Source organism: Ctenopharyngodon idella, chromosome 19 (assembly GCF_019924925.1).
Source record: "Ctenopharyngodon idella isolate HZGC_01 chromosome 19, HZGC01, whole genome shotgun sequence".
Taxonomy (NCBI): Eukaryota; Metazoa; Chordata; class Actinopteri; order Cypriniformes; family Xenocyprididae; genus Ctenopharyngodon; species Ctenopharyngodon idella.
Window position 1 is genome coordinate 21252264 of NC_067238.1, and position 14068 is coordinate 21266331.

The window sequence follows — 14068 nt, forward strand, 5'->3', positions numbered from 1 at the left end:
TGTTCGTCGGCCATCTAAGTTTTCTCAGTGTGTTCCGCACCGTTGGCGGAAGTTGGTCCTCGTTGGCTTTTTTCCGGCCGATTCGACATTTTGTGTCGATTTCCGGTGCGTTCCAAACAGGATATATCGCCCTCCGAAGGGCACTTCAGAGTGAAAACAATCATGGCCGCCATATTGAAGGGTCATTCCAAACCGAAGTGCTCAAAACTGGCCACTTCAAAGCGCCCTTCGAAATGAAGGATTTCGAAGGGTACAACTGATGGACACTTCGGGCCCCCATGATCCTTTGCACAGGGAAGTTGTTTGACATCACAGAATGGATACAGGAGGCTCAGAGTTTGATTTTACCTATAAATGTATATATAGTATTTTTCTATACTACTGCAATATGTATACGAGTTAGATTTTGTACATTATTATGGTCAAAATGACATTGTACTTCAACAAAAATACTTTACAGCTCCCTTTATCAGTCCATTCAAATGTTTCAAATACATAGACACAATATACATTATATTTAACGTAAAAGACCGGCAGTAGCTTATAATTTTACTACAGTAAATGAATGTGTATTAATACAAAGAGTACACCGGGGAAAAAAGACAAAGGCACCTCCTTGATTGTCTCGTTAAGATGACGCTGAAGTGCGTTCCAAAAAAATTGTTTTTTTGACCCCTACACCCCTTATCCCTTCGAAGATTTCACTCCAGAGAGTAAACCCTTTGAAGAGATTAGTGCATAGGGATGAGCCCTTCCGAATGGAATGCAGGGTTTGACATTTGAATCGGCGTCGGAGCTCGTCGGTCCGTCGGGCCATCTGATCATTCTGATTGGCTGTTACTACTGCCACCTGCTGGTATGGAAAGGCATTTCATTTTACGCAAGTGCAGAACAGACATGCTACTTGGCCTTCGGCTGTCGAGCGTCGGTTTGGTATGTCAGGGCAACTTTGGACCCAGATGCTACCGACGTGAGCCAACCCCGCAGTCTGCTCTCGTCGCCACTAGTTCGTCGGCGTCGGCTTGGTGTGTTTCTGCCTTTAATTTATCATATTTCCAAGTCTTCATGCTCCTTACAAAATCATTTAGAGCCCATTTCCTGTAGTACATTTGCAGGTCATCATGATGAAATCTTTGCTCTTTTTTTATTTTACTGAGCTTGTAACACTGTGTCTACATTGGATGCAAGTGGCGCAATGCGACATGACAAAAGATAATAGAACCTATTATAATCAGTGATGTTGTCTACACTGGATACGGCGTGACACAAGCGACAAATCTCCGACAATAAACTGATGCCTCATTCTATTTATAACAAACTGACATGAAGGACAAATGCTTTGCAATGGGTGCTTGGTCGCGTCCAGTGTAGACAGTCTTTAGCTGTTGCGACACGAGCCACAACGGTCACGTTCGGTGTTGACATGGTGTAAGACTTAATGTTTATAACATTACAACACAGTCACTGACCTCAAGCAATATGTTTTAATTATTTTTTGTTTTTTGAAGATGAATGAAGTTATGTAAAGTTACTGTACCAAAAAAAAATCTCAATAAAAAAAGTTAGTGTCAAAAGCTAAAAAAAATATATAAAAGTGGAAATTATTCAAGCATGTTTTATCATTTTAGACCTTTGCAGAAAACAAAAGGAAGAGTTGAACATACAGCATTTGCTGCGCTGGTTAAGGTCAGTCCAAGTGCCGTCAGGGAGACACTTCCTGACCTTTGGTCCCACAATCACTCTGTTCCCTCTGCAGATGTACTCGATTTCATAATCCACCGGCAACACCTGAACACTACGGATCTGCATCCAGAAAAAGAGAACTCTGTTACAACAAAATTTAAACATACACTGCTGTTAAAAAGTTTGGGGTCAGTACGATTTTGTTTTATAATGAAAGAGTACTTTTATTCAAGGCTGCATAAAATTCACCAAAAGTGACAGTAAAGGCATTTATAATTTTCCAAAAGAATTATATTTCAAATAAATGCTGTTCTTTTAAACTTTCTATTCATTAAAGAATCCTGAAAAAAAATGTCTTATGGTTTACACAAAAATATTAAGTAGCACAACATATAAGACTTGTTTCTTGACCAGCAAATCAGCATATTAGAATGATTTCTCAAGGATCGTGTGACACTGAAGACTGGAGTAATGGCTGCTGAAAATTCTGCTTTGCTATCACATGGATAAATTACATTTAAAAATATATTAAAATAGAAAAGTTATTTTAAATTGTAAAAATATTTCACAATATTTCACTGTATTACTATACTGTACTGTATTTTTGATCAAACAAATGCAACCTTATAGACACAATTTTCAACAGTAGCATAAACTTTACCATATATCACCCCCAACTCACACAGATACACATATTTAATATAATAAATTTAATAATAAATTAAATACTCAAATCTTCACACCTGTTCCTGGGTCAGGCCCCTGTATCTGATCCCCCCATCTCTTGGTGGGCGAATGATAGCACAACCTGATGGAAAAGATATGTAGATAATCAAAGATAATCATGTTTTCTCTAGGATGACTGTGAAATCCTACTTATTACATTTACAGAAACCCTACAATCATTTACCACAATCTGCAATGCTCATTTTGTCCATTAGATGGCAGACTCTCCTTTCTGAACATCTGAGGCAGCTTTGAGCTAGCAGAAACAATCGCGACAGCCATGATGGAAGCTCCTGTGACGGCCTGAGTCGTTTATTCGAATTAGCCATTCTTGCCACTATTATTGAATAAGATGGCCTATATGTCCTATATGTATATTTTATTTTCCACTTGACAAGAAACTCTCACAAAAATTTAAAACCAACTTTACAGTGGTTTCACTAGTGGAGCCTATTGTAATCATAGACTACAAATGTAGCCCTTTATAGTACTAGTAATTCACAGCACTAAATTCTCCATTATATTTGAGTCATTCATGTCTCTAATCTGCGTAAATGTCTGAGTGTCCCCTGGGCTCAAGGCTCTGCCGGGGATTTGCTGTCAGAATGAAAGAGTGCAGTAGCTGTAGCCTGTTATTACAGCCTGGTTCACCTACAGTGTCAGCAGCTAATTACAGTCATCACCAAACCCAGTGCCCAGGGGCAAGACAGACCAGCATGACTGTGTGCGCTTGTGTGTTCACACGTGCATGTGTGTATTAGAGTCATTTTCTGTGTAAGGGTATTTTTAGGGACAAAAACATGAGCAGCATTATCAAAATCAATTGCTTCCATTGTCTCGCTGTTCGCAGCTTTGAAGAGACTGTAGAGTAGTTGGAAATGCAAAGTCTGCACTGCACAACATGTATTCTGGCATTTTGTGTAATTGCACACTGTATTTAAGAAGACCACGTACACACTGCAGCTGAATACGGCTTTCACTCTTCTACTGAATGCTCAGTTTCATTCTGTATATGGAATGGATCAGGATGGTCGACTGGTCATCATCAACAACGCCACTTTGTTAGCTTAGATTTTTTAGCAGTGTGGTTTAAAGTGAATGAATAAAACTGCTGAAAACTTTTTTGTTAATTGAAATAAAGCTGAAATAAAATATAAATATTAGATTTAAAAAAAAAACTTTGCCTTGGCAACTAACTGAATATTTAAGTTTTTACTAAAATTACTAAGAGGACATTTAAAAATATTAAAGACTGCACTAAAACTAAAATAAAAATAAATGAAACCTGGTAGTAATATAAAAAACTAATAAAAATGACAAACGCACATAACAAATGTAATAAAATTCAAATGAAAATATAAAAATAAAAGCATACTGAAAATATTAATAAAATCTATAATAGTATATAAATGTCTTAGAGTATTTTTTAGCATGTCAGCAGTAACAGTAGCTGTTGGACTATCAGTATACTGAAACCCTCCATAAAAAGTACTAAGCCTATACATCTCACATTTGTATCAAATAACATTTCAAAACCATTACTGTCAGAGTCCGATATTTGGTAACACTTTATTTTACAATGTCCTTGTTACACGTTACACTTAATGCATGTAGTGATACCAGTGATAAATTATGCATAATTACGAGCAACTAAGTCCCTGTCCACATGAACACGGGTATTTTCAAAACTGCAGCTTTTTTTATGCGGTTTGGCCGTTCATCCACACGCAAACGCAGTATCCGGTCACTGAAACTGAATTTTTTTGAAAACTCCTGACAAAACTCCGGTTGCAGTGTTGTTGTGTAGAAGGTGAAACGGGATTTTGGCTTGTGACTTCGGAACTGGACGTGATTTTTTTTTTTTTTTTTTTTTCTTAATGGAGGAGGAAAAACTCCCTTTATAAAAATACCTGTGTATGTGTGGACTAGGCCTAAACCTAAAGTATATTGTAAATTAATATGACTTATTTGTGTAATTTGTGTAATTACACTGTAAAAAGAACACTTTAAAATTAAGTGTAACCAAACATTTTCAGTTGTTGGTTTTAAAAATGCAGATGATTATGTCATGACCATTGTGTCATGTTTCACTGTTTTTTGAGCGATGTCAGGTTGACATGACACTAAACCTGTGAAATTAAACATGTTGTTCAGAAAACCAACAAACTAGTTGATTTTAGTTGTATACTAGCTCTGTACTCACTTAGGGGCATATTGAATTTCTTCCTGTTTCTCCTGAAAAATGTAAGAAGTAACAACTGAAATTTTATGAAATCTGTGAAATTAGTGATTTAAGCTGAAAAGTGCATGAGGTACCTCTGTAGACAATTTTTATTAAAAAATGACTGGATGTTAATAAGTCTTCATTGCTAATATTAATCTGGTCAAAAATAGTTAACATCAAACAGGTTAAAACTGTTGGCTTCCATGTGTTTATGTTTACTACTATGTTTTTTGTTTTTGTTTACCATGTTTTTTGTTTATTAGACAAAACCTTGGCAATGGCTATTATTAATGGCAGTCAACACTTAAAAACTTTGCAGTTAATGTGACTATAATGACAGATCAGGCAATACACTGTGACAAAGGATATTCCACAGGCTCTTGTTCCTGTTCAACAGGCCATAGAACAGGACAATTATGCATGGGGGGGGGATTATATACGTGAGGATTTATGTACTTATTATAGCTGTCAGACATCTAATAGTGTTGATATTGTGTTTCATTAGTCGTTCAGCTTGGGTAAAGCAGACTAGCTAAGCTTGTAATATCTGAGATAGGAAGGATGCAATTAGAGCTGGATGGAGAAGACGTGACAAAAAATCCAATTCTAGATGCTGACTGATGTGACCAGTGAATAAGACCTTTTTACACACCCAGAATATCAACACACTGCATAGCATACACAAACAAAAAAACAAATAAATGCTCTCACACATACACACACATGTTGGGTTTTTGTATTGTATGAGGACAGACATAATGATTTTTATACTGTGCAAGCTTTACATTCTATTCCCCAACCTAAACCCTACACCTAAACCTAACCCTTACAGAAAACATAGTTTTTGTGATACATCCAGACCACTAGGTGTCAGTATAAGTCCGAGACAACCATATCGGCCAGTACAAAACAAACACCATATTGCAGAGTGCACCTTTAACCAAAAATAGTATTGTTTTGTATTTTTTTCTTTAGTATATGGTTTTTACTTGATTACAGTTCCCATTCTTGCACATAAAGTTAAAAAACACAAATTACAACTGAAAACAGGAAATAAACATGACAAGCATTACTTGAAAAATTATACAAATCCATATGTAAGAAAAAAAGAGCAAACACATCTCCTTTACCTGTGGTTGTATTACGTGAGGCTATGGTGAGGGACAAAGACCCGAGGAGAAACGAAAGAACAAACGCGAGGGCCATTCTTCCACCTGCAGAACAAGAGAAAGAGAGAGCCGATCGGCATTATCAGAAGAGGAACGGGTGAGTGTTAAAACACTTAGAGAGTGATGGAGACTGATTGTTTAAGGGTGTGAGATGAGTGTGAGAGAGGTCTCTGAAGGACGAGAGGAAAGGAGGAAGTACAGTAGGAGAGCACACAAGGGGAAGAGACAGGAAAGTAGTGGAGGTTGAGAGAAGGAGGCATGGGGCGAGGAGAGAAGCAGAAGGGCGGCGAAGAACAGATCACAAACGGCACTTGCGGACAGACGGATCTGAACAGCTGATCTCCTCTTCTAGATTCACAGTTAGTCTACCACGACCAACCAAATGAGTCACTCGCGGCAGGGTGCCTTCCCTTACTCAGCCTACAGATCTGCTTAATATCTGCATCAAGGTGCAAGCACTGCCCAGCCGTCCCCCATCAATATTCCCTTTCTGCCTAGCTGCTTTCTGACTCAGACGCGCCAACAAGCACGACTGTTGGTGTTAATGGGGGTGGACAAGATGAATGATAGCTGTTGTTTCAGTCAATGGCTATTGTGTATTTATTGGTGTTGTTTTTGACATGAAGGTTCCCGTTTTACTTGTAGCAGCTTATGTATAGCAATTGAGATTCATATGCAGTAGACACTTAAGCCTTGAATTTAATTGGCTGAGCGGTGTTCCTAAAATGATAGAGTAACAATGAAAACAGCATACGATAACATAGATAACAATGATAACAGCACTGTACATTATTGATGGGGATTTTTCAGTGACTCTTTCTGCAGATTACATGGCAGAAGGTGATGACAAGTGACTGATTTTATCACTGTGTCATTGCCTCAACCAATTCATTCAACAACACTAATTCATTAAAGAATAAAACAAGTGTCTGTCATTATATGCATTAGTTATTGAAAGATTCACTCAACTGATTCATTTCACAACACTAAGTAATTCAGGAATGAAACAAGAGGAGTTTCTCAATACCAAATGCAGAAAGTTTGGACTTGCATCCTTGGTAGTTCGGACCAAGGGGACGGGAGGACGCAAGTCCTGGTGATTCTGAAAATGGTACAGCAGCGTACTTCATAGCGTCACTCAGTTCACTCTGGCTACTTTGGTTATCTCTGTATGTATATTTTAGGCAACAATAAAATGAAATATGTTATAAAACACCACTCTGCCTCTTTTCGTTTTCATTTAAAAAATATTAAACACAAATGTGGTTCAGGTAACGCTTTCATTGATTATCTTATACACTACATGTATATTTATAACAAAATGAAATATAAAACACAACCTTGCCTTTTTTCTTCTGCATTTTAAAAATATTAAACATATTAATGTGGTTCAGGCGATATGTGCATATGTACTCTGATTATCTTAACTGTAATAAAATGAAATATGACATAAAACACAAACCTTTATTGATCATTAAAAATGACATTTAAATTTTTTTTATTAAATGTCAGTTTTAATGATCAATAATAGCCAATATTAAAGTATACAGTGCACAGCATAAATGAGTACACCACCTCTGAAACTTCTGAAAGTTAGCAATTACTCAATTACTAAGAAGACATGTTAGGGTCCTTTAGAGATATAATGTTCCAGCAAGTCTGCTTAATCAATTACCAAAGAAGCATGTCAAAATTATTCAGGAAAATAAGATTTTCTTATCAAGGTGATAAAATGTTGTGTAGCAAAAAAGGAGTACACCCTCCTAAAAGTTACTAAATAAAATGAAATAACAATTTTCTGGTGTAAGTTTAAGGCAATGTTTGATCAACAGGTAAGTATGTTGAACCAAAACATTTAAAGAGAAGTAATTTCTTGACAATTAAAAGTGTTATATAGCCCACTGAATTATTCTCAGACTTAATGCTGACAACAATGGAACAACTTGGGAGAGAACTGTCAGGAGACTTATTTCTTAGCACAAAAGAGGACAGTGGTACAAGAGGATTACCAAATCATTGTGAAAATATAGCAAAAGTAACACAGAAATTCAAAAACAATGGACTTGTGACAAGGCCCCTGAAAAAATCAGGCCTTCATTTTAAGCTTTCATTTAGTGATGAGAGATTTTTTTGCTAGACAAAGAGCAGGAGAAATACCAAGCAAGTGTCTCAGAGCTAGCAAAAGCTATGAAAAGAGTGACTGTTTATCTCACAGAGTAAGATACAGCCTGCAAAAATGACATGCATGGTTGTTGTTCTCACTGGAATTACCTACTGTAGCCAAAGCACAATAAAGTCAGTTAGCCATTTCCAAAGCCCATATTTACAAAATATAGATTCTGGGAATCAATACCCTGGTCTCATGAGACCAAATCAATCATTTTGGATCTAACAGCATCCAAAATGTTATCGTGTTGCTAGAGGAGGAGTACAGTGAGAAGTGCCTGGTTCCCACAGTAAAGTTCAGTGGTAGTAAAGCTTATATAGGGATCTTATATAGGGATGTATGAGTGCTGAAGGTGTGAGGGAGTTGTGCTTTATCAATGCTGTCAAGAATTCCCACACCACTGTGTAATTTAAAACACAAACTTGAAACAGATGTTACCCTTTCCTCATTCCCTGCATTGTTGGCCATTTTTTTCAACATGACAATGAAGATAGGCATTCTGCCAAGGTGAAAAACCTTCTGTGGACATATATTGCACTCAATCTTAACACTCGTGAGCACCTGAGGGGGATTCTGTAGAGACGAGTTGAGCAACACTCCCCATTAAAGATCAGGGCATTTAAGGAACTCATCATCCAGGAGTTAAACAGGACAGATGTGACAATTTGTCATGAACTTGTACACCCCGTGCCAAGAAGGGTCAGAGCAATATATTCAAAATTATGGAGGGCATACTAATTGCTAAAATATTATACATTTGTTGAATTAAATCTAGGGTGTACTCATTTCTGCAATCCTTAATTTAAACAAAATTGGTTAATTTACTTATTTTATGGCTATTAATGACATATATTTCTCAGTTTTTTTTATGTATATGTTTAATACATTTTAGTTTTGCCATCTTTCCATGAATTGTATTAGTGATCATAAAGAAAATACATCTTCAAGGTATGAAAGAAGTGACTGTCTTTATGAGTGAGTCATTAAATAATTGACTCAACCAATTCATTCAACATTGATTTATTTAAGAAACAAGTGAATGTCTTTATGAATAAGTTATTGAATGATTGACTCATTTAGGAATGAAAAGGTGACTGTATTTATGAGTGAATCAATGGATATTTAACTTAATCGATTAAAAACACTGATTCATTCAGGAACAAAACAATTGACTGTCTTTAAGAGTGAGTCTTTAAATCACTTACATCAAGAAGCATCCAATTATGCATGAATAACCCTTGTTATCAGTGACACCAGTGGCCATCAAGTGGACTACAGTAAGCAACTTACTGCTCATGCTCGCACTCATCCACACACTCCATATATCGAGCCTCAGCCAAATCAGAGACGCAATGTACAAGAGACTGAATGTCATTTAAGGCCACGATATACTCACGACAAAGTTCTTTTTCGTTCTTTGCAACGTTCTTTGTAAAAAGAAGTTGGAAAATCCAACAATCGCGATATATTGTTAACAAACATCATGACGCCATCCACGCTGATGAGAGTGACGTTTAGATGAATATGTAAATATATCCTCTCAATAACAAAATAAATACAAAACAAAAATGACAGCAGTGAGAAAACAGCAGTTAAGAAAGCATCTGATCATAGTGATGTTTGCACCAGCTCTGCAGTTAACTGGCATCATGTCGACAGATGAGGTAATTAAATGACACTGTTATGATAGTTTGATTATAAAGTATATTTGAGACTAGACTATATAGAGCTGGCTATGTGAGACTATAATGTAGTTTGAATTAATCCCTTTTCTTTGCATCACACATTGACATTACAGTAGAGAATGGCATTATCCTAAACATTGTATATGCATTTATTTCATGTGTCATTGTAGTTGACCTTGTAGAATCATTATAGACTAACATTGTTTATGTCACTGTTACTGTGAAACAGCAAACTTTTTATTTTAGTTTGTGTTGGAGTCTGTGTTGTTTGTTGATGTTAGTGGACTCCATCTGGAAGAGAATGTAAACATCACATCCTTTTGATTTTCCCAGCAAAAACATCCTTCACATACTGTAAATGTCTTCTACATGCTTTCATAGACAACCTAGGAAGTCAGGGAAGGTCTCATTTTTTAAGGTTTTACAAGCAGTTTGCACATTGGCAGTAAAAAAAAAAGTGATTAATACATGAAAATTCTTACATATAGCCCCTTTAAATCATGTATTATGTTGCAGCTTTTAACAACATTACTGGCCAACTGGCGACTAACTCATTAAAGCCAATTTCTACTTGCATTTGGAGCTTGGCGAGTGTTAATTTTGAACCTTGTTGACAATGTTGAAGGGAAGGGGAACATTGAAAGGAAGATGTAATAGCAGGGCATGTTCATAAGCCCCTATAATGAGTGTGGAATTGCAGAGGAGCAAAAGAAAAATATGCTTCAAAGAGCTGAAAAACCACAGAGAAACAAATCTGGGACGTAGAGCACGTAAACCATCAGCTTCGTACAAGGAACTGGGGCCAATGCACACACACGCTCACATTTACTCACACACAATCTGATTAGACAGCCAACAATCAACCAGGACTAATCTACATAAATTAATTTCACCCAAATGATATGCTAATTTGAAATACAGGTAGCAAAGCAGGAAGACTCTACTCCACCAGAACGCTTTACACTTCCTGTGCTGTAATCACAATGGAAGCAATTTCTAGAGATTATTCACGGCTTCTAACTGTTCTCAAAGGAGTATGAACGAGTATATGAGGCATAACACATTTCATCCCACACTATAAAAGCAGACAAGGCTTTCCGTCGTGGGAGCGCAGCGTGCTGTAAAGGCGGTCTTCGCATGAAAGGCAGGTTAGGATTAACTTTAGCGGGAGAGGCAGCACAAGGAAAGATTTTCATGAATGCAATGAACATATGGAATTGCCATACAGCCTTGACAGAAAAAAAAAGAAAATGAAGGAGAAAAATCGACAGAAGCTAGCATGCTGCCTTGCTGTCTACTGCTTACACTGGCAGCTGTCTTCTAAGGGGCTGTGCACACAGGACACGTTCTTGCGTTCTGTCTGCGCTAATTGTTGATCTATGGTAAATATGGACTAGACGAACATCTTTGTCCGTTACGGCACGTCTCACAACACGAGCGTGTTGTTTTTAAGATGCTATGTCAAGTTAAAAATAGTTTGACATGCAGTGCAGTAAATCAATGTCAGTTTTAAAACAATGGACCAATCAGATGAACCTGAGGACTAATTATTTACATATGCGCAACAATATTGAGTGTTAAGGGTAGTTGCATGCATGTCCATGAGCTTTTTGCAGTTAACATCAATATTTTAGGTTACAATTTATACAAATGTGTATGGACAAATATTTTAGATGCTATTTCATGTTTTTTTTATTTTTTTTTCTGCTTTTAATAGTTTTTAGAGCTCATTAAAGATGCACGTATAATAATTAGCAAAATGCCATGACAACAAATTCCAAAAAGTATTTAATGTCAAGTATCCATTAGCAAAGGTGTATAGAAGTTAATGCCGCTATAAATGAGCCTTCTGTTCAATTCTGTTACGCTCTGTCTAGCTGTTTTTAATGCTAGGATATGTTCTGTGTGAATTGGCCCTAAGGCATCTTCTTAATAGAAATGTAACCACATAAGTGACTGATTTGGAATGCTCTACATAAACACTGCGCAACACATAATTAGTGCTCCTCACGTGAAGCTCACAAGAGTAGTGTCCCAAATGACATACTATACGCACATATACTATGCACTATACTCAACCATCAAGGGTATGAGGTTTAAAAGATTATACTGTCATCTAGCAGTGTAGTCTGAGAGCCCTTCCCTTTTGGCTATGTAAGTAAAGCTGATGTTCAACATTCCACTGTGGTTTTTTTTTTTTTTTTTTGATTAATTAAGTGCATCATCTGGGTATTAAAAGTGCACTTTTTCTTGTTGGAATTTTCAGCATGAGCACACACTGTTTATACTACAAAAGGGCTTAGGACAAATTGGGATGCATATAAGATATTTGACTCGACTGATTTCAAAAGAGTTTGGTGTTAGCATGTTGCTAACCAGGTGATACTGTAATAATCATAAGAAGCACATACATTTCATTGTATGAAATAAGTATATTCATAATCTGCATTTTGCTTGACTCATCCACCATCTTGAATTATTTCACAATGTATTTTGGAATTGCTTTTTCAGTGAAGGATACATAATGAGGCATAATATTGCTTGCTACATTTTGGAACAACCATGTTTGTATAGCGCAAGTGCACCTATGACGCCTTAAAATTAGTGGTGGACAGTAATAAAGTATTTTTACATTTTTTAAGTATCTGTACTTTATCAGAGTATTTTTATTTTGGGAAAATTTTATTTTACTTCACTAGATTCCAAAGCATAATGTTGTACTTTTTACTGCATTTCATAAAAACATGTAATTTCCCATTATTTTGTACTAAAGAAATCGTCACCCGCTCCGAGACGCACTGAACGATTTATTTGTGAATTGGACCGATCCGATTGCATCTGTTCTTGAGTCAACAACTTACTGATTCAAATGATCTGGTCTTTACTTAATTCACAAGTCTGACTCCAAATTGGCCAAGAATAGGAGATCCTCGAAACTTAAGTGCGTGCGTGACTGATGGTGCAAAAAGTAAGTTACTAATGCCTAATTTTTGGATTTATTAATTATTATTTATTATTTATTAAGTGAAAATCAAATTTAGGTCATGACTGTCAATGTGAATCGTATGAAATGGCTGAATGTGGACATGTTTATATTTGTTTATCACCGTCTGAACATGGCAGGTTTTAGGAAAAAAACGAAACATAACGCTAAAATAACGAAAGTCAATGCCCATGCATCTTCTCCGTTGCCGTAGCAGTTTCAAATCATATAAAGCTAGTATATTCGCATAGTGTTCTTCTAACAATGTTAACACATTTTGCCCTATGTGACGTCTTTTTTTTATATTGTATGTTTATATTTGTTAACACACATTTAAACAGATTTTATTTTTCCTCATTTTTAAATAGGCCTACTATATGGTATGTTTTGTTATTGTCTTGTTTGCACACTTGAATTATCAGTAATTATCAGTGTATGACAAGTTTGGTAATAAAATTTAACATTTTCTTACTTTGTCTGCCTAATCTTCAACTTGACAGTTCATAATAATTCACATTCCATATACACATATTTTGAGCAGTAGGATGGGGTATATAAAATTGCAAAAGAAACATTAATCAATCAGTACTTTTTATTTTTAAGACTTAAGTACATCTTAAATACAAGAATTTTTGTACTTTTACTCAAGTAAAACTGACACAGAGTACTTGATATTTTTACTGGAGTACTATTTTATTAGAGTATCTGTACTTTTACTCTAGTACTTGATGTACTTCATTCACCACTGCATAAAATGTTGTCTAGGTAGACAGTTTGCTAGGTTTTGGAACAGCTATTGACAGAGTAAGGCTCTGGTGCTAGGTAGTAAAGAGGAGTTTGTGAATGCTGCTTTGTTATGTGAAAATGAAGGTAATGAAATGCGCTTGCTGCAGTGCAGGGTGAATGTACACACACACACATACACACACAATCTGACAGTGGCACGAAGACAGGGCTCCACCTGAGGCGTAAAACTGACCTCTTGGTAGCAAGCTCTCTAGTCTGTCTCTCTCTCTCCTCCTCTCTCTAACATGTTCTCTCTCTCTGGCTTGCTTTTTTTCCAGGCCACAATTGTGTTCTTTATTGCATCCTTCCAAAATCACTGCTGTCTTTCTCTTTCCCTATTCAGTCTTCTTTTATCTCTCTACAGAGCAATTACTCTCAATCTTTCCCCCCTCAATCTTTCTAACTGGCTTGTCTCATGAAAACAACATTTCACTCAAATGGTTTCTCACACCATATATACTCATTATAAGCAGCCTGATTGCAGTACACAGCATTGAAATCACCGCCATAATCTCTGCATATTTTTGATTTACGCCACCCTGATTGAAACACCTAAATATTCAAGATTTGGTCATTCAGAAGTACCATTTTAAGAATCGGTCATCAAAAACATACCAGTTGCCAGCTACTCTGAAAACTGGGGTG

The 14068-nt window shown here is 36.4% G+C and overlaps 1 protein-coding gene across 3 annotated transcripts in view; it reads right to left on the bottom strand.

Annotated features, from left to right (window-relative positions):
* The window catches only part of gabbr1b (gamma-aminobutyric acid (GABA) B receptor, 1b), a 123242-nt gene that overhangs the window by 84478 nt on the left and 24696 nt on the right, over nt 1-14068 (bottom strand). For all 3 annotated transcript variants that reach the window (XM_051871686.1, XM_051871685.1, XM_051871688.1), the window contains exons 2-4: nt 5764-5847; nt 2427-2491; nt 1665-1803 (exon numbers count right to left, since the gene is read on the bottom strand). In XM_051871686.1, the coding sequence (XP_051727646.1) occupies nt 1665-1803; nt 2427-2491; nt 5764-5839 (280 nt within the window). In that variant the 5' untranslated portion in view covers nt 5840-5847. The remainder of the gene's footprint in view (nt 1-1664; nt 1804-2426; nt 2492-5763; nt 5848-14068) is intronic.